This window comes from Boleophthalmus pectinirostris, unplaced genomic scaffold (assembly GCF_026225935.1).
Source record: "Boleophthalmus pectinirostris isolate CB_2022bp ecotype Guang Dong unplaced genomic scaffold, ASM2622593v1 HiC_scaffold_13, whole genome shotgun sequence".
In the NCBI taxonomy this organism is placed as follows: domain Eukaryota; kingdom Metazoa; phylum Chordata; class Actinopteri; order Gobiiformes; family Gobiidae; genus Boleophthalmus; species Boleophthalmus pectinirostris.
Window position 1 is genome coordinate 3284567 of NW_026571036.1, and position 21778 is coordinate 3306344.

A 21778-nucleotide genomic window follows, 5' to 3' on the forward strand; every position below is an offset into this window, starting at 1 on the left:
CCGTTTGTTGATTCAAAAATCCAAGGCCCCCTTTTCCACTGCAGCAGACTCCACCAGGCCTGGTCACCTCAAGTCCCTGTGTCAACCACAACAGTTTGTAGAATTCTGTCTGGAAATGGCCTCCATGGTCGAATCAGTGCACAGAAACCAGCACTAAACAAAAGGCAATTAAAAAAACATGTGGCATTTGCCAAGGCCCACAGCCTGATAAAAGGATGGACACTGGAAAAGTGGCATTAGGTGGATTTCTCAGATGAATCCTCGGTTGAATTACATCACAGCCGCCGCAAATATTGCAGGAGACCAACTGGAGCCGCATGGATCCAAGATTCACCCAGAAAACAGTTAAGTTTGGTGGCGGAAAAATCCTGGTCTGTGGTTCCATCCAGTCTGGGGGTGTGAGACATTTGCAGGGTGGAAGGCAAATATCAATAACCTAAAATATCAAGAAGTATTAGCTCCTCTTACATTCCCAACCATAAAAGGGTCAAATTTTGCAGCAGGATGGTGCTCCATCACATACTTCTATCTCTACATCAAAGTTTCTCAAGGTGAAGAAGATCAAGGTGCTCCAGGACTGGAGCCCAGTCACCAGACATGAACATCATTGAGCAGGTCTGGGGTAGAATGAAAGAGGAAACATGGAGGCAAAACCAAAGAATCTTGATGAACTCTGGGAGGCTGTAAGACGCTTTCTTTGATATTCCTGATGACTTCATCAACAAATTGTATGAATCATTGTTGAACCGCATGGACGTGTCCTTCAAGCTCATGGAGTCATACAAGATATTAAACATGGATCTCACAGCACCACTACTTCATTCACTGACGTTATGCAACATATTTTTGTATTTGAAGTAAATTATTTGTTCAATTTTCTGTAGGCGACAAAACTTTTGTCTTGCCAAAATCTGACCTTTCTGTGTTCATTAAATGATCAATCTTTCTTCAGTGAAGCAAATTTATTTTAGTAAATTGAGCATAATTTGGGAGGTTTTAGCTTCATATGAGACATTTCTAAAACCAATTGATTAATTTAAAGTCAAGTTATAAGCTTTTGTTTCTACAAAATGGATAAGAGACAAGACTTTTGTCAGGGACTGTAGTAGTAGTAGCAGTAGTAGTAGTAGTAGTAGTAGTAGTAGTAAGAGTAATAGGAGTAGCAGTAATAGTAGGAGTAGTAGGAGTAGTAAAAGTAGTAGTAGTAGTAGTAGTAGTAGGAGTAGTAGCATAGCAACTATTAACTATTAGTTATTAACAAACTTGTGTCAGAAGTACCTGAAGTCCCTGAAGTAAAAGTACATGTAACACAAATAAACACTGTGCAGTTTTTATGTAACATTCCTGACAGCCGGTTGTTTCCATGGAGACGTCACTGCCTTGTCTGAAATGTTCCGCAGTGTTAATGTATCTCTGTCCGGCGCACGTTTATGTTTCCTGTACTTTCTGTAGCAGTAAAATCCCCGGCACTCGAGACAAAGTGATTATTACGAGACGCGACGCTCCATAACCCGCTCTGGTCATTTCCATTACATTTTATTATGTTGATATTAAGAGAGAGAAGAGAGATCGTTTTGGTTTATAGTCTCATTAAAACAGGACATTATCTACGCCTGTCCCCCCCCGTGTCCCGCCTTCGGGCTGTTCTCATAAAACCTCCACGAAAATCAACTGCTTTCTTTTACAAAATATTATAATATTATGAACAACCTGAAACTTTAAGGAAAAATACAATTTCAACACAAAGTTTTAACATTAATTTGTATAAATGGGAATAAGTGAATTTTTGTTGTAAAATCCTGCACTCGGCTCCACTTTTCTCATGTTGGACATTTTTCTGATGAGGGTGTCACGGTCAACAGTCAAAACGATCGTCCTTTAAGAGCGTTTGGAAAGAGACAAGTCTTCATTTGTGCTGCTCTGGTGGGAGGGGCCACGTACAGAGACGCTGGAGACGCTGCTGTGATAAACACCACAGAAAATTAACACGATTTTAATAGAAAATATAATTAAAATATTTTAGTAGAAAATCAGCTGAGGGCCAGATTAAAGGTCTTGGAAGGCCGGATCTGGCCCCTGGGCCGCATGTTTGACACCTGTGGTCTAAACGGTCTGATGGGAGTTCAGGTCTGATGCTGGATTCTGATGGAGGGTTCTGAGAGGTCAGGAGGGTCTGGTAGAGCTATGATTCTAATGGGTCTGGGCAGTTTTTGTGGGTCAGGCGAGTCTGGAAGGTCTGATGAAGCTGGGATTCTGAGGGATCTGGTGGTTCTGGTGGGTCAGGTGGGTCTTGAGGGTCTGGTGGGCTTTTGATTCTGATGGGTTTGGTGGGTCTGGAGGGTCTGGTGTAGCTATGATTTTGATGAGTCTGGTGGGTCAGGTGGGTCTGATGGGTCTGATGGGTCTGGAAGGTCTGAAGGAGCTATGATTCTGATGGGTCAGGTGGATCTGGAGGGTCTGGTGGAGCTTTGATTCTGATGGGTCTGGAGAGGGTCTGGTGGGTCTGGAGGGTCTGGTGGAGCTATGATTCTGATTATTCTGATAGATCTGGTGGGTGTGGTGGGTCTGGAGGCTGTGGTGGAGCTTTGAATCTGAAGGATATGGTGGGTCAGGTGGGTCTGGAGGGTTTGGAGGGTCTGAAGGGTCTATGATTGCGTTGGGTCTGGTGGGTCTGTGATTGTGTTGGGCCAGGTGGGTCTGGTGGGTCTGAAGGGTCTGGTGGGTCTGAAGGGTCTGGTGGAGCTTTGATTCTGATGGATCTGGTGGGCCAGGTGGGTCTGGAAGGTTTGATGGAGCTCATGGTAGAACGTAGGGCTGTGCCAAAAATCGAAAAGTCGACAGATCGTGACCTCAACTTTGGTCGATCTCGATGATAAAAGCATGCACTAATCATGTAGCGGTAAGAGCGCACCGTGCTTTACGCTTTTGTTTAGGAACAAGCCGCCGGAACCATGTCTCCTCACGTGTTCACAAGTTTTGATTTACATCTGCAGAATCTGACTTGAAGTTCTCCGTCTCTGTGTGTGGTTTCGTCTCCCGGCAGCTCTTCACCTTTGCTCCTCTTTGTGCTTCTTGTCGTTATAATCCAAGTTACGGAAAGTAAATAGCTATTTTCTCACTGTTGTCACGGTAACACACACTTGCTTTAAGGTTTAAAGTATTGTACAAATTCATGCCGACCTTTAAATGTGAATTTCTTCGGAATTGTTGCTCACAAAAATAACAACAACAAAAAAAATCTAGTGATCCTGACATCCTGCTCTTTACATCTTTAATCCACACCTGTATGTTTTTAAAAAAGATGGAAGAAAATCAAATCAAAAATCCAGATCCATCAATAAGGGGGGGTTAGAAAAAAATCCTGATTCTTTTTTTCCTCACATCGCCCAGTTCTAGTGGTACATGTGGTGCTTATTCTTCACGTGCAGACATACGAGTGTGTGAAATGTGCCCGAGGACAGACACAAGAGCCTGTGCCAAATGGTCCCTGTCCCGGAGAATAACACATGTGATGACTACAGGCTGTGCGCAAATGACTCTTTGAATTGTGCTGCAGATGGAGAAAAAAGGGCCGTTAAAAGAAGAACCGAGCGACAGGACTGTAGGTGAGGGTTAACGAGAAGGTAAGACGCGGAGATTGTCGTTCTTATCCCCAGTTCACGCCAAAGTCAGAGGGACAATCTACACCAGCAATGCCAAACATGCATCCAAAGAGCGTTTTTACAGTACGAGGAGCTCAAATCAGGATTGAGTTCAAATGTTTGGGTGATAAAATGTGAGAATACACGAGGCTGGTGTTGCAGGAGCAGTTCTGATGCGTCTGGTGTAAACTGAAGCTTTCAAATATTTGAGAGTTTGCAGCTTCGTCTGTGGTGGGTGTGGCTCTAGCTCCAATTTAGTTGAGAGTAAAGTTTTAGACTAAAGATTTCACATTGAGGAAGGTGAAATTTTTCCTAAATATTAAGTAAAATGTAACCCACGTCTAATACGGCGACTTTTATTTTGGCGAGTCCACTTCACCTTCCACTTCCTTCAAGTTCACGCAGTTTACTTCTCGGCTGTGCGAACTTTTCAAACAAAGTACTGCAACTCCCAAAAAAACTACGCATTTCACCCGCATTTTAAGCTAAACAATTATTTTTTATTTATTTTTTTAATGGATGGAATCTACTGAATGAACTACAACAAATCTCAACTCAACAAACCACCAGACTAGACACTTGTGCGGTTCGAAAAACTTAGTTTTTTTTCCTCCGCCGCTTCTCGAACCTTCTCGAACGTGGGTCATAAATCGCGATTCCCAAAGCGTGGATTATACAAACTGAAATACTCAAATTGTGGATTATAACGGAACTTTTGTGAACAGACGTATCCATTTTTGTTTAACAGAGTCTAATTTATTTTTTACCCCCCAAAAAAGTGGAACTTGAACTTCTGTGTTTGTTTGTTTATAATTTACTTTGCCTTAAATATACATATATCATAATCACAATACTGTTTGTCTGGTTTTCATTCACACCCCGGGCTCCTTCAAAGAACAGCTCTTCTGTTCCTGTTAACATCCATCAAGCCTCAAAATTAGTGCTACAAAAAGCTACATATTCCATTACTCAAGTACAGAAAAGCCGCAGTTTCAGCGTCAGAGTTAGTCATCGGCGAGTTGAGTCTCACCCTGCAGGTCCTGGATGGTGTCACTCTTGTTGTTCCTCTCCCTCCTCTCCTCCTCCAGTTCGCAGCGAGCGTCTCTCAGCTCTGCGTCTCTCTCCTGTGAGCCGAGCTCCAGCTGAGCACACCTCTGCTCCTGCTCCCTCAGGCTCAGCTCCAGAGCCTGCACGTGTTTGTGCACCTCGGCCTGGGCCTTCTTCAGCCGGGACACGTTCTCCTGCTCCTCCTGAAGCTGCTGTGACGTCTGCTCCAGCTGACAACAACAACAACAACAACAACAACAACAAGATCATTTAGAGCAGGTGTGGGCAAACTTTTTGACTCGTGGGCCACAAAGGGTTTTAAAATTTGACGGAAGGGCCAGACATGGATAGAACCTTTTTGTAATCCACCACATAAGAGAAAAAAATAACATGGGATAAGTAGAAAACATACCAAAATTTATTGAAAGTAATTAAAAAATAAATAAATCCCATAATTGAAAATCATTACAACAGGATTACAACAAAATATCTGTTTTTCAAGTCTCACGGTATTTACTATGTATTAAAATTACTTTAAAAACACTTAAAATTATTATTATTATTCAAGTTCGGCCAGATTAAAAAGATTAAAGGGCTGCATATGTTCACATGTTATTAGGAGTGTAACGATATTGGCGATATCACAATATCGTCGTGGTCTGGTCACGGTAGTAAACTGTGTGTCTTTAGGCAAAAATAGGAATGTTCAGTCGACTCCTGTGGCGCATAGTACTGTAAACTACATGGACCATAATCCTTTGCAGCCACGTCATCGGCCTGTGTGCCCGTTGTGGACGCACAAGCCCATGACCTGCTCATAGGTCAATGAACCTGCCCAGGGACGACAGGTGGAAATGAGCACTGGTGCTACAACCTGGAACAATGAGTCTCTCCTGTTAAGGTTCATGTGAAAATTGTGCGCTGTCCCTGCCTCAAATAAATAAATAAATCAAATCAAATACCAGCAGCTTTTAAGTCTGAGGTCTAGAAGCATTTTGGGTTTGTCGTGACACGAAAGGAGGAAAGAGAAAAGGTGACGGACAAACAACAGACTCAGTGTGCGGTTCACGTCGGAGAAACACTACGACATGAGAAGGACCTTGATAAACCCAAACACCGAAAACCTTCAAGAACGTGTTCAGAAAATCAAGTCGGCGCAAAAAAACTATACATGAACCATTTACAACAGCGCTCAAAAAATAACGAAATACATCACAGGATATAAAGCGAGTGATTTGCACCATTTCCCCGGTGGACGGCGTCAGGTTTAAAAGGTTAGAGGCTAAACTGGAACCGAAATATAAAATGCCATTGCACTTAGGTTTTTTTTTTTTTTCATTTCCTACAAGGACTCAAATATACATTGAGTAATAATGTGTTTAATGCAGCTTTGCGCACATTTGTTTACATTTTACAGAAACAAAACTTAAAGCCACATGGCTCATTTACATAAGCCTGAAAAAAAACCTGCTGGTTCCTGGTGCACTGATGTGGTTCAGCTTCTGTCAGACTACTCCACGAGGCTCCTGACTACAGTTTTATTACAAGTGTTTAGCTGTTAGCTGAATTTTGCACTTCAGCTTCAAAGGTTTTTCTGTTCAAAATGTCACTGATATGAAAATGAACAATAAACAATAAATGTTGCACCAAATGATATAATGTCAGTCTTGTTATTATGTTTAATACTGTAATATCATGAGCTTTCCCACAATACCACAATAAATATCGTACCATGAGGTTCATACCGCGACGATATCGTATCGTGACACTTGGATATCGTTACATCCCTACATGTCATAGTTCAGGACTAGAAGACTTATATATATATATTTTATTTAATCTTAGTTTTTTTCATATGTTGTGGTCTTATGGCCACACAATAATGCCACAAAATATACAAGTATCCAAATGCCACATTTAAACCCCCTCCTCCCCATTCCCAAACCCCGATTCGCCCTCCCCACACCCACCCTTAACAGACACTGAAAAAAAAAAAAATGAAAAAAAAAAGAGAGAAAATATTATTATTATTATCATTATATATTTTCTCAAGACTAGAAGATTAATCACAGTCAAATGGATTTTGAATGAACACAAAAAGTAACACAATCTTATAAATAATCAAATAACTGTCTGTCTTGTTGCGTGTACAAACATCTGTCCTTGTGGTTTAGAGCTGTACGAACATGCTCTGAAATGTGCTTCTTCTATTTGTCACGTCAGATTTCAGTCTTTAAAACATTGGAGAAGTTCTTGTCCACTTGTCGTTTTGTTTCTCAAGAGTTTAAACCTAAACCGCCTCTCTCTGATCTGAAAAGGTCACCTCCTAAACCCCAGCACCCCAGCGCCTGTCCGTAAACTGAGAATGACACAAACTCGTCCTCTGTCAGCAGCTTGGAGATTGTATTTCATTATTTAAAACGGTAAAAGCGCGGGCTACATACGGCGGCTTTAATACAAAATGCATAAGTCGTGTATGAGAAATATTCTAATGTGTTTCACAATGAGCTCCCGCTGCTGCATTGTGCTTACAGACAGAACCGTGCGCCGAGCTCGGGGAGAATTATGCGCCATTACTCACCCGCAGACGAAAGGGGAGTGTACATCACCGAAGTACAAGTAAATCACACAGTACACGGCATTAAATGTACTTATATAAACTTATACTAAGGCCAGTTTGTCTTAGTGTTTTAAAGAGCAGCGCGCGTTCAAATCACGGACGGCACAAAGACGAATATGACTGTCCGGAGATACAGGGACGCGGAAGGGCATCTGAGATAAACAAGAAGAGGCTCCTCACTTGTTTCTGCAGCTGTAGGTTCTTCTCGTTGGAGATCTGGGAGTCCTGGTTCCTCCTCCTCAGTTCCTCCAGCTGGTCCCTCAGGTTGTTCACTGATGACAGAGATACAACATTTTACACATTTCGTAACAAAAATGCGACTTATAATCAGTGTCGGGAAGGTGACTTTTAAAATGTAATCCCCTACAGATTACAGATTACACACCCCAAAATGTAGTTTGTAACAGAATCCATTAAATTACTTAAAGTGAGTAATGTAATCTGAATACTTTGGATTACTTGATTTGCTGTAGAGAAACAAAGACCAGGATATCGTAACATAAGATGTTTTGTCTGATAAAAGAAAATAAAAAAAGTCCAGTCTTTAGTTAACCAGATTACAAATATTATTGATAGAAGAAGAAGACACATCAGCAGTTTAGTCCTGTTTAAAGTCCTGGTTTAGTCCTGGTTTAGTCCTGGTTTAGTCGTCCTGGTTTAAGTCCTGGTTTATCCTGGTTTAGTCTTGGTTTAGTCCTGGTTAGTCTGGTTTAGTCCTGGTTTAGTCCTGGTTTAGTCTTGGTTTTTGGTTTAGTTTAGTCCTGGTTTAGTCTGTTTAGTCTTGGTTTAGTTTAGTCTGGTTTAGTCCTGGTTTAGTCCTGGTTTAGTCTTGGTTTAGTCTTGGTTTAGTCCTGGTTTAGTCCTGGTTTAGTCCTGGTTTAGTCCTGGTTTAGTTTGGTTTAGACCTGGTTTAGTCCTGGTTTAGTCTGGTTTAGTTTAGTCCTGGTTTAGTCCTGGTTTATCCTGGTGGTTAGTTTAGTCCTGGTTTAGTCCTGGTTTAGTCTTGGTTTTGTTTCCTGTTTAGGTTTAGTCTTTAGTTGGTTTAGTCCTGGTTTAGTCCTGGTTTAGTCCTGGTTTAGTTTTGGTTTAGTCCTGGTTTAGTCCTGGTTTAGTCCTGGTTTAGTCCTGGTTTAGTTCTTGGTTTAGTCCTGGTTTAGTCCTGGTTTAGTCTTGGGTTTAGTCTTGGTTTAGTCTTGGTTTAGTTTTTGGTTTAGTCCTGGTTTAGTCCTGGTTTAGTCCTGGTTTAGTCTTGGTTTAGTCTTGGTTTAGTCCTGGTTTTAGTCCTGGTTTAGTCCTGGTTTAGTCTTGGTTTAGTCCTGGTTTAGTCCTGGTTTAGTCCTGGTTTAGTTGGTTTAGACCTGGTTTAGTCCTGGTTTAGTCCTGGTTTAGTCTTGGTTTAGACCTGGTTTAGTCCTGGTTTAGTCTGGTTTAGTCTTGGTTTAGTCCTGGTTTAGTCCTGGGTTTAGTCCTGGTTTAGTCCTGGTTTAGTCTTTGTTTAGTCCTGGTTTAGTCCTGGTTTAGTCCTTGGTTTAGTCTTGGTTTAGTCCTGGTTTAGTCCTGGTTTAGTCTTGGTTTAGTCCTTGGTTTAGTCCTGGTTTAGTTTTTGGTTTAGTCCTGGTTTAGTCCTGGTTTAGTCTTGGTTTAGTCTTGGTTTAGTCCTGGTTTAGTCTTGGTTTAGTCTTGGTTTAGACCTGGTTTAGTCCAAAATGTGAAAACAGGAAAATCCCTCTGTGTAATCCATTTATTTCAACAAAGTAACTGTAATCCAATTACCACTCACTGAAACAGTAACTGTAACTGGATACAGTTACTCATCATTTGTACTCTGATTACATAACTCCGGTACATGTAATCTGTTACTCCCCGACACTGGTTATAATATTATTTTTTTATTAAACTTCCATGTATTTGAGTAAAATGTCTTGAGGTCAAAATAAGTCCAATGTGTCCTGTTAAAATCTAACGGCTCTATTCACGCGTACGTCACAAAACCAGAAGACGTTCGGAAACATGTGGATGGAAACTTCCTTTGGACTCTTTTGCGATAGTAACTCTGACAAAACTTGTGAAAATTGAGAAAATGGAGCGGTTTTCGTCATTTAGAAGTCATTGTATTCTTTCTTTGTTTCCTGTTTTTGTCAATTCTCCTGGAGTTTAAAATGTTATCAAAAACCCATCATGGTGAATCATTAGGATGCTCAGAATGCATAAGGTAAGAGAGGAATAACTTTGGATCACTGCAAACTAGTTCTGCTTTTCAGACTTTTAGACAGAAAAAAACGAGCTTTAAAAGTGTGCAGCGGTGACTTGAGGACAGAATACTGAGCAGCTTTGTGGCTGCACTGAGCACTTTGTCTTTGAGTTTGAGTGACGCGTTTAAAATCGCATAATGGAGAAAGCTAATGCAGCGAGCAGACTGACGCTCACACAACAGTCGAGTTCACAAGTTTTTGTTTTTTTTTAAAGATAAGTGTGCGTGGGTGGGTAACAAAGGGTGGATACTCTGAGGAATCTGAATTTAAAACAAAGAGTTATTTCACTTTTTTCTTTGCTACATCATTCCATACGTCCCGCTTCAGTCTGTGTCTACAGCGTGTGGCTGAGTGGACGTCTCCTCACGTTCGTTCTCCAGGACTCGTTTCCTCTCCGTCTCCAGCTCCACCTTCCTCAGGTTCTCCGTGCTCTGGTGCTGGAGAAGAGCTCTGTCCCTCTCCATCTGCCTGAGGGACGACACGGACTCAGACACACAGGACAAGTGTGAGACAGGACAGGACAGTGGACAGGACAAGTGTGAGACACGGACAGGACAAGTGTGAGGACAAGTGTGAGACAGGACAGGACAGGACAGGACAGGACAGGGACAGGACAAGTGTGAGACACGGACAGGACAAGTGTGAGACAGGGACAGGACAAGTGTGACAGACAGGACAGGACAAGTGTGAGACAGGGACAGGACAAGTGTGGACAAGTGTGAGACAGGGACAGGACAAGTGTGAGACAGGGACAGGACAAGTGTGAGACACGGACAGGACAAGTGTGAGACAGGGACAGGACAAGTGTGAGACAGGGACAGAATAACAAAAGGACAGTCCAGTTCGATACTTAAACATTGATCAGAATCATGTTTTGAAGCATGACGGTGCATTCTGGTGATCCTGAACATATAATCATATAAAATCACCTGAATGTCCCACTACTTACAAAGAAAGTGTGTGTTTTTGTATTTCTTATAATAATAATAATAATAATAATAATAATAATAATACATTACTACCAATCTGTGCGATCAGCCTCTCTGAACACACACACACAAACCACTTTCATAGCAGCGAATGAGGGGGGAGGGCCTTGCCAAAGGACACAACTACAGTTTGTGCCACTGATGCTTCACTGTGGCATCTGATTTTCCCAGTGATCTCCCATCCAAGTCCTGACCAGACTCTGACCAGACTCTGACCAGACTCTGACCAGACTCTGACCCTGACCAGACTCTGACCAGACTCTGACCAGACTCTGACCAGACTCTGTCCAGACCCTGACCAGACTCTGACCAGACTCTGATGAGACCAGGCTTTAAACTGGGACATGGGCCTTGGCCATGTATTGTGTTTTAATTTTTAATTTATTTATTTATTTATGTTTATTAAGGACATCACAATCCCATTAGACAAACCAGATGTGTTGCTTTGAGTGTTTCAGCACAAGTGTGAGTTTTCAACACCTGTTCATATAAAAATATAAACTACACACATAAAAACAGAGAACACAAGACACATAAAATACAGATACATTTTTGGTTTGGAAATGACAGATGAGAACATCTTTCGTTGTTTAGGGGCGACAGGGGCGACAGGGGACAGGGGCGACAGGGGCGACAGGGGCGACAGGGGCGACAGGGGCTCAGTGGTTGAAGTACAGAGGTCGATTCCCACTGGGATCTGTCATTGTGTCCTTAAGGCAAGACATTTAACCCTTTGCCCAGTATGAAAGTGCCCAGTATGTGTGGTGGTGGTGGTGGTGGGAGGGGCTGATGTGCAGAGTGGCAGCCTCACTTCCATCAGTCTGCCCCGGGGCAGTTGTGGCTACAGTAATATCTCACCACCACAGAGTGTGGAGTGAATGAAGAATACACTGTTAAAAAAACTCAAATCTTTGAGGTTATTTTATTTTTGTTTGTATTTATTTGGATGACATATTCACTCTTCACAATATTGAGATGAAGATGTACGTCCTTAAAAACACTGCCCACATGGTACTCGCTGTAGTTTATAGTATCACTTGTGTGTACTTGTGTGTACTTGTGTGTACTTGTGTGTACTTGTGTGTACTTGTGTGTACGATTAGACTGACCTCTTTGTCCAGTTCTTTGACCAGTTTGTCTAAACGGTTGGTGGCGTTCCTGCAGACAGATTAGCACATGATACATGTCATAATCACAACAGACCGGAGTTTAGTCCTGGTCGAGTCGAGTCACCGTCTGCAGAGCGCTCCACTTAAACTCTCATTTCAGCACTGATACTTTAATCACTGCTGATACTCTATTTCTGATATTGTACTTGACAAAAGCATCAGGTAGTACTTCAGTGTACTAGTATCACACACGGCTCAGGCAGTGTAAGAGAAGTGAAGTCATTTATCGTCCACTTACATGTCTGAGTCTAACTCCGTCTCACAAGAGCTGCATTTACATGCTCACTTCCCCTGCACACTAATCTCATGTCATTATCTAAATTGTGGAATATTTCTGTCTCACTGGAGCAGATCAGCCTTCAGACTCACTACACTTGTTATAAAAACTCTCTTTTGGAAGAAAAGTCGAGGAGCTTGAACATTTAAAGATCAAATGTTCACTTCTCAAATCATATCGACTTCTTATTGACAAATAAACTTCAACTAGAGTCTTAAGCAGCAGGTCTCCAGACTTTTACATCCAACTTTCCACGGACGAACTGAAAACTTCCACAACAGGTGCTACTTCAGAGTACTAGTATCACACAGTGCAGACAGTACTTCAGAGTACTAGTATCACACAGTGCAGACAGTACTTCAGAGTACTAGTATCACACAGTGCAGAGTACTTCAGAGTACTTCAGAGTACTAGTATCACACAGTGCAGACAGTACTTCAGAGTACTAGTATCACACAGTGCAGACAGTACTTCAGAGTACTAGTATCACACAGTGCAGATAGTACTTCAGAGTACTACTAACACACACGGGTCAGTCAGTATTGCAGAGTACTAGTGTCACACAGCAGAGGTGGGACCAAGTCATTGTTTTGCGAGTCTCAAGTCCGAGTCAAGTCAACAAGTCAAATACAGGCAAGTCCAAGTCGAGTCTCGAGTCACTGGTCCATGAGTCCAAGTCAAGTCCAAGTCGTCTGTTTTGAGCTTCAAGTCATTTCAAGTCTTTAAACCAGCTTACATTTTTGCAATTTATCACTTTTAAGATAAAATGTACTTAAAAAAATCATAGTATATTTATACATGAGTATTTATAGAGTATATAAGAGTTATAGAAATGTTAATTTTTCTTTTTTAAATGTCTGGACAAGATCTTAGAGTGAATCATTACGATCAGAATAGAAAGAATTCAGATTTAAAAGTGCTTCTCAAAATCTTCTCAAGTCACAGGCCTCAATTCAACTCAAGTCCCAAGTCACTGACCTTCAAGTCCAAGTCGAGTCCCAAGTCTTAGTCCATTTTATCAAGTCAAGTCTCAAGTCCGAAAAATAGTGACTCAAGTCTGACTCGAGTCCAAGTCACGACTTGAAAGTCCCACCTCTTTCACACAGTTCAGACAGTACTTCAGAGTACTAGTTCAGATAGTGCAGTAGTGTACTTGAGGTATGTGTGTGTGTGTGTGTGTATGTTGTGCGAGAGTGTGTGTTGTGTGTGTGTTGTGTGTGTGTGTGTGTGTGTGTGTGTGTGTGTGTGTGTGTGTGTGTGTGTGTGTGTGTGTGTGTGTGTGTGTGTATGTGTGTGTGTGTGTGTGTGTGTGTGTGTGTGTGTGTGTGTGTGTGTGTGTGTGTGTGTGTGTGTGTGTGTGTGTGTGTGTGTATGTGTGTGTGTGTGTGTGTGTGTGTGTGTGTGTGTGTGTGTGTGTGTATGTGTGTGTGTGTGTGTGTGTGTGTGTGTGTGTGTGTGTGTGTGTGTGTGTGTGTGTGTGTGTGTGTGTGTGTGTGTGTGTGTGTGTGTGTGTGTGTGTGTGTGTGTGTGTGTGTGTGTGTGTTGTGTGTGTGTGTGTGTGTGTGTGTGTGTGTGTGTGTGTGTGTGTGTGTGTGTGTGTGTGTGTGTGTGTGTGTGTGTGTGTGTGTGTGTGTGTGTGTGTGTGTGTGTGTGTGTATGTGTGTGTGTGTGTGTGTGTGTGTGTGTGTGTGTGTATGTGTGTGTGTGTGTGTGTGTGTGTGTGTGTGTGTGTGTGTGTGTGTGTGTGTGTGTGTGTGTGTGTGTGTGTGTGTGTGTGTGTGTGTGTGTGTGTGTGTGTGTGTGTGTGTGTGTGTGTGTGTGTGTGTGTGTGTGTGTGTGTGTGTGTGTGTGTGTGTGTGTGTGTGTGTGTGTGTGTGTGTGTGTGTGTGTGTGTGTGTGTGTGTGTGTGTGTGTGTGTGTGTGTGTATGTGTGTGTGTGTGTGTGTGTGTGTGTGTGTGTGTGTGTGTGTGTGTGTGTGTGTGTGTGTGTGTGTATGTGTGTGTGTGTGTGTGTGTGTGTGTGTGTGTGTGTGTGTGTGTGTGTGTGTGTGTGTGTGTGTGTGTGTGTGTGTGTGTGTGTGTGTGTGTGTGTGTGTGTGTGTGTGTGTGTGTATGTGTGTGTGTGTGTGTGTGTGTGTGTGTGTATGTGTGTGTGTGTGTGTGTGTGTGTGTGTGTGTGTGTGTGTGTGTGTGTGTGTGTGTGTGTGTGTGTGTGTGTGTGTGTGTGTGTGTGTGTGTGTGTGTGTGTATGTGTGTGTGTGTGTGTGTGTGTGTGTGTGTGTGTGTGTGTGTGTGTGTGTGTGTGTGTGTGTGTGTGTGTGTCTGTAGTGTGTGTGTGTATGTGTGTGTGTGTGTGTGTGTGTGTGTGTGTGTATGTGTGTGTGTGTGTGTGTGTGTGTGTGTGTGTGTGTGTGTGTGTGTGTATGTGTGTGTGTGTGTGTGTGTGTGTGTGTGTGTGTGTATGTGTGTGTGTGTGTGTGTGTGTGTGTGTGTGTATGTGTGTGTGTGTGTGTGTGTGTGTGTGTGTGTGTGTGTGTGTGTGTGTGTGTGTATGTGTGTGTGTGTGTGTGTGTGTGTGTGTGTGTGTAGTGTGTGTGTGTGTGTGTGTATGTGTGTGTGTGTGTGTGTGTGTATGTGTGTGTGTGTGTGTATGTGTGTGTGTGTGTGTGTGTGTGTGTGTGTGTGTGTGTGTGTGTGTGTGTGTGTGTGTGTGTGTGTGTGTGTGTCTTACTTGCACTTGTTCTCCAGCTCGTCCTTGGCCTGCATCTCATGGTCCAACTTCTGCTCTAGATCGTGCAGCTTCTTCTGGAGCTGAACAAACACAAGGACCAACAGGAACGGATCAGAACTCAATCAAACTCATATAAACACACTCTCTCTCCCCTCTTCCATCCTGCAATTTCACCTACAACCGTTTTCCCTCTTCCTCCGCTCGACCTCTTTTTTCGAGTTTTTGAGCTTTAAAGAGTCAAACAAGTCTAGTCCAGGTTCAGTTCCAGCGCTTCAGTCGACTTTGTACCTGCTGCGGTTTAAGATTTTAACAATACTGTACATCAGGGGCGTCAAACTCATTTTGGTCCAGGGGCCGAATCCAACCTACTTTGATCCCAAAGGGGCCGGATCAGAAAACTCATGTCATATATACTTAAAAAACAGCAATAAGTTCAAATATTTGTGCAGAGAAACACAAATCTATTACAGAAATCTTTTTTAACTGATGAACTGTTTCTTTTACAAAATATTATAATATTATGTACAAACCTGAAACTTTAAGATAAATGCAATTTCTACACAATGTTTTAACATGAACTTGTATGTAAACAGGAATAAGTCAATTTTTGTTGTAAAATCCTGCACTCGGCTCCACTTTTCTCATGTTGGACATTTTTCTGATGAGGGTGTCACGGTCAACAGTCAAAACGATCGTCCTTTAAGAGCGTTTGGAAAGAGACAAGTCTTCATTTGTGCTGCTCTGGTGGGAGGGGCCACGTACAGAGACGCTGGAGACGCTGCTGTGATAAACACCACAGAAAATTAACAAGATTTTAATAGAAAATATGATTAAAATATTTTTGTAGAAAATCAGCTGAGGGCCACATTAAAGGTCTTGGAGGGCTGGATCCGGCCCCCGGGCCTTATGTTTGACACCTGTGCTGTACATTTAAAAAGAGTTTAGTGGGTTTTCAATGAGCTTTAGAGTTAAACTGACAGGAAATAATGTAGTTTCAGTTTGTGTTTTTGTGATTCGTGACTCTCTCCTCACATCCTGACTCGTCTGTAGGATTGTTCTGGTGTAAAAAGCCTCGTCTCCGTTTCGTGAGCTGTAGAGGGTTTGGTTTGGACCCGCAGCGGATGTAAACAGCAGATGAAGACACAGACACGCTGACCCCAAATGTGTTTTAGATTTTATGCAGTAACAAAAGTCCACAGAGCAGATGGCGAAACCGGAACCGGATCTACACAAAACTCTACAGAAACGCTTCGTCAAGGCCAAGACCAGAGAAGATTTAAAGTGTGATTTTTATTGTTTCAGCTGACGTCATTGTTATTAAAAGACCGCGTTGCTGCTGGGAAATATTTTGGTCGGAGGCAAGAAACACGGTAGCGTCAAACACAGTGCGTAACCTCGCGTATTTCTCCCGATAATGGTAAATTCCTGCTGCATTATCAAATGCACAAATAGAAGCACGGAAGAAGGAAAATGTCTTTTTCATGTTCTGAGTGAAAAGAACCACTAACGGCGAATTAAACGTCTTTCAAACATCCGCAGAGCAAACGTAGAAGATCCTAACAAACCGTGGACTCAACAAGTTCAACAACACATCGAGACTCTTGGAGGTTTTCATCTTTTCTGCTGTGAATGGCCCAGGAGTTTCCACCAAGTCATTGTGGATGTCGCCCAAGTGAATATTTGTCCAGGTAGTTGGAGATTCTGACCAGAAATTTGGTTTGGTCCAGGGACGGGCATTCGATGAAATTTTCTTCATCGATCGTTCGGAAGAATTAACGATCGATTATCGATTAATCATTAACGTTTTTATATTAAAATGATCATCATTATTATTACTATCTGCACTAATCTGCATAAATAAATTCAACTTTACGACATATAAACATAACGACTCTAGAGCCACATCAGCTGTTTGACATTATAATGTGTTTAATTCAGTTTTGTTCAAATCTCACAGAAACAAAACTTAAAACCACATCACTAATTTACATAAACTAAGTGAAGATAAAACTCCAGCTCTTGTGTCGCTGATGTGGTTCAACTTGTGTTGGATTAAAAGACATGACTCAGGTGAATACAGGTCAGTGTGACCAGATTTGTGTTTGTCAAAACCAGGACAGCGTACGGGGGGAGGGGGGCGGGGCCTCGTCATCCACATTGAGCGACTCTCACCTGGAAAAACTTTTTCCCACTGGACACAGAAACATATGTGCTGCTGCTTATCCACTATGCCACTGTGCACATGGACTCACACTTGTCCCAACGCAACGGAAAGTGTGGAATTTCTTGTACAAATCATCGTTAAATCCACATTTGTGCTTCGGTTCGTTACAGACTGACCCACTGTTTGTGTCTCGCTCCTTCTGATGCAGAGACACATGTACACACCTGTTTGGTCACGACACACACAAACATACATTCGGTTTGTCGATTAAAATGAACGTAATCGATGAAATTCTTAATGATCAATTATCGATTAATCATGCCCATCCCTAGTTTGGTCCACCTTTTGTCGGGTTGAAAAGGGTGATTTGTCGTCCGTCGATGCTTATGACCAATTTCTGGTCAAATGGTCTTGGGTCGTCTGCCGTTAGAGTGGATAAATAACCGGGATCAATACCCTTTACGTGCTTTCTCGCTCCGTCCGTCATGTTGAATTAGTGTTTCTTGCCGCCGACCAAAATAATTCCGTGCGCTTTTGTCAACAATGAAACTCGCCTATATTTCACAAACAAGTGTAACCCAGTGAGTGCTTCTGGAGGTTCTGAGTTTTCACGTCCGTGTCAGATTTTATTAACTAACGTCACTCAGGACAGAGCACATGTCACGTACCGGGGCAGCTGGAGCCAAACTGGGTCTATCAACAGTGTCGGGGAGTAACAGATTACATGTACCAGAGTTATGTAATCAGAGTACAAATGATGAGTAACTGTATTCAGTTACAGTTACTGTTTCAGTGAGTGGTAATTGGATTACAGTTACTTTGTTGAAATAAATGGATTACACAGAGGGATTTTCCTGTTTTCACATTTTGGGCTAAATCCCCTTTTTTTTTTTTTTTTTTTTTTTTTCCAGTAATTCCACTCATTGCCAGAAACTAAACCAGGTCTAAAACCAGGACTAAATGAGGATTAAAACCAGGTCTTAACCAGGACTAAATCCAGGTCTAAACCAGGACTAAAAAACTAAAACCAGGTCTAAACTAGATCTAAACTAGATCTAAACCAGGTCTTAACTAGATCGAAACCAGGTCTAAAACAGGATTAAAACAGGACTAAACCGTACTGTGTGGACGTGTCTCCTCTTCTTCTATCAATTATATTTTTTATTTGGTTCAGTAAAGTCTGGGCTTTTTATTTTCTTTTATCAGACAAAACATCTTATGTTATGATTTCCTGGTCTTTAGCTTCTCTACAGCAAATCAAGTAATCCAAAGTATTCAGATTACATTACTCACTTTAAGTAAATGAATGGATTATGTTACAAACTACATTTTGGGGGATGTAATCTGTAATCTGTAGGGGATTACATTTTAAAAGTCACCTTCCCAACACTGTCTATCAAATGTTTTTTTTTTTTTTTATGGATTTGCAAAAACATTTAAATATCGAAATATCATATCATTTAATGTGACGATACAGAATCGACATCGTGGGCTGCTGTGTTTTTAAATCATGTTTGACGTATCAGAAATATGTTCTTTCTTAAAATGCGGGAGGCTCTAGTAAAGCTCTCTCTACTTTCTGTCATTTTCAGTTTTCTTCACAAATTGCTTCTTGATTTGTGCCAAAAGTATAATGTATTACAGCAGGTATTATCCCCAAATTATTATTATTAATTATACCAAATTAAGTCAAAAATTATAAGAAAAACCTGTCATGTGCACTTTAATTTGAAGCGCTAATTAAAAAGCCTTTTGCAGTGTGACAAAAGAGTTTATTGTGCGTAAGTTTTGCAAGACAAAAAAAAAGAATCTGTTATCCAGGGCCATACTGAATCTGGTTACTGTAATCACTCATTATCAAGATATTTACAGATGATGACAGATGTGGGGGCTGGGAGGGACTCAGGGTGGAGGTTCTGTCTCAGATGGTCAGTCCAGGTGATCCAGGACCCTCCCAATGAGGTTCATTAAGTCTTCTAGGTCTGCTTCAAAACTGAAGAAGCAGCTTGGATGAGCTGCGAAACGTCTTCAAACAAACTAACTTTTGTCCAGTCGACAAACTGAATTTGCTCCGCGCCACAATTCGATATATTGTGATGGTCCACGATATTATTGAGTGCGTATACATGCACATCAATAACCCGGTTATGATCGGGTTTTTTGAGTATCCCGGTTTCTTGATGGTGCATGTAAACGCAGTAACCCGGTTTCAGTAACCCGGTTATTAGAAACCGGGTTACTGTAGCTGGTTTATTCCGATAAGTAACCGGGTTACTTGTGGCATGTAAACGCAGTATCCCCGGTTACTGCAACATAAAGTTGAGTGCGCATGCGTCCAAAAGACACTTTCCAGCCTTTCACCACAACAAGTAGTGACATAAATAAATTGACCAACATAAATAAAGTGACCAAACGAGTGAAATGACTGTAAAATAAAGAGCTGCGCTAAACCTGCACATGTACAACCTGCACTCGTGTGACGCTGAAAAGCTAAAACATGAACTATCTCCTATACAACACACACACAGAACACACTTACCATCATTAGCGCCTCTTCTGTCACAGAAATAACACACATAATCCACAGAGTCGTGTCATTTAGTCCAAAAGAAACTGATCGCATCAGCGGCGCAAGGAGCGAGTTGTTTTTATCGCCGCTAACAGTTTATGCTAATTAGCCAAACGGTCTTAAGTTTCGTTTCTGTAAAACGTAAACAAATGTGATCACAGCTGAATGATCTGATCAAACGGGCTGATGTGTCTATAGTGTTTATGGTTTATATGTTGTAAAGTTGAGTTTATTTATGCAGAAGATTTTAATGAAGAATCTGCACAGTGGATTGTGGGAGATCTCGTAGCTCCTTAGCTTCTTATGCTAAAGGAGCTCACGGTTTGTATTTTTCCTGGTTTATTAAATCGATTTAAGTTAATTTTTGCGCCTGCGCATTTGTAAGATTATGTCAAGAAACCGGGATACTCCATTTGATCATGTACACGCGGATATGAGTGTCCCGGTTTCTCAGTGCGCATGTAAACGCAGTAACATGAATACTGACAGAACCGGGATATGGCTAATAACCGGGTTATTGATGTGCATGTAAACGCACTCATTGTGAGAACTTCTGATGATTTTGGTTATTGTTGCATCCCTACATTTTAAAACCGTTATTCCGGCCCAGGTGAGTCTCTCGCTGTTCTTCTGTTTTCTTAATCTCAAAAACAGTAGCCAACACTGACCCTTGCGTCCGTCAGAGCACTCGTGTCTCACCTCAGAGTTCTTGTCTGCGTTCTTCTCTTTGTCCTTCTTCTCCTCCGTCCGGTCTTTACAGTTCTCTTCTTCCTCCTCCTCCTCCTCAAAGTCCTCACCCCCCCTCAGCAGCCTGCAACACAACAACAACAGCACGTGCAGCATGAGAGCGGGAATTCAACCTTCAACCACATCCTGACCAGACTAATCAGTTTGAGAGCAACAGAATCTCTAGAGTTTAACCTGAGCTGGAGACAGATTTGTTTCAGATTTGTTGACCTGGTTTAAAATCTCCCATAAAGTTATATCAACCCCAGCACTGTTTTTTTTGTTTTCTTTTTTTTTTTTACTGCACACATCACTAATAAACAGACTTCACAGACGCTCTCTCTCTCTCTCATGACGCAGCTGCAGCGCCCTCTACTGTTTCCCTGCAAGACAAGACCTCACACTTTTATAATCTTTTTTTTTTTTTTTTTTTTTACAAAGGTGTGTGGTCTGGAGATACATGACGTCTCCGCGATTCCTGATAGGCGTGATTGACAGGCGGATTAACCAATCAGAGAGACGATTGGTCCGTTAATGTCAGAACGTTTACAATGTGAACTTTGAACAGAATCCGATCACACAAACATAAATCCCAGTGTCACATGTTTTTTCCCCAAATCGTGCAACGTTTTTATATGGATTTATTTCTGAATGATCCAATGAAACAAAACGCACAGCAAAGTTTTTGAAGAGGTGCAAACGCAAGGAACTCTGACAGTCTCAGGTCACCCTTATGCTCCCTCAGGTCACCCTTACACTCTCAGGTCACCCTTACGCTCCCTCAGGTCACCCTTACGCACTCTCAGGTCACTCTTACACTCTCAGGTCACCCTTACACTCCCTCGACACGCTCAGGTCACCCTTACACTCCCTCTGACATGCTCAGGTCACCCTTACACTCTCAGGTCACCCTTACACTCCCTCTGACACGCTCAGGTCACCTTACACTCCCTCGACACCCTTACACTCTCAGGTCACCCTTACGCTCCCTCGACACGCTCAGGTCACCCTTACATTCCCTCGACACGCTCAGGTCACCCTTACACTTCCCTCGACACGCTCAGGTCACCCTTACACTCCCTCAGGTCACCCTTACGCTCCCTCGACACGCTCAGGTCACCCTTACACTCCCTCAGGTCACCTCAGGTCCCTTCCCTCTGACACGACACGCTCAGGTCACCCTTACGCACTCAGGTCACCTTACACCTCTCACTCCTTACGCTCCTCAGGTCCCTTACACTCTCAGGTCACCCTTACCTCAGTCACCCTCCCTCAGGTCACCTCTCCCACCCTTCACCTCAGGCTCCCTCAGGTCAGGTCACCCTTACGCTCCCTCAGGTCACCCTTACGCTCCCTCAGGTCACCCTTACTCTCCCTCAGGTCACCCTTACTCAGGTCACCCTTACACCCTTACGCTCCCTCAGGTCGCCCTTACTTGTTGTTGAGTATCTTATTGTTTTCTCTGTTTTGTAGTACTTGTCTTGTGTACTGAGTTACTGCGATCGTTCTTGTCTGTCCTGTGTTCGTGTACAGCACTTTGACCAGCTGTAAAGTTCTTAAAGTGCTTTGTAAATAAAGTTGGTGTGGTTTGGT

General features: G+C 42.4%; 1 protein-coding gene across 1 annotated transcript in view; it reads right to left on the reverse strand.

Annotated features, from left to right (window-relative positions):
- The window catches only part of LOC110172686 (rho-associated protein kinase 2-like), a 168337-nt gene that overhangs the window by 65820 nt on the left and 80739 nt on the right, over nucleotides 1-21778 (reverse strand). The window contains exons 11-16 of the mRNA XM_055149584.1: nucleotides 20159-20270; nucleotides 14727-14806; nucleotides 11650-11707; nucleotides 9928-10063; nucleotides 7489-7580; nucleotides 4672-4918 (exon numbers count right to left, since the gene is read on the reverse strand). Coding sequence (XP_055005559.1) covers nucleotides 4672-4918; nucleotides 7489-7580; nucleotides 9928-10063; nucleotides 11650-11707; nucleotides 14727-14806; nucleotides 20159-20270 — 725 coding nt within the window. The remainder of the gene's footprint in view (nucleotides 1-4671; nucleotides 4919-7488; nucleotides 7581-9927; nucleotides 10064-11649; nucleotides 11708-14726; nucleotides 14807-20158; nucleotides 20271-21778) is intronic.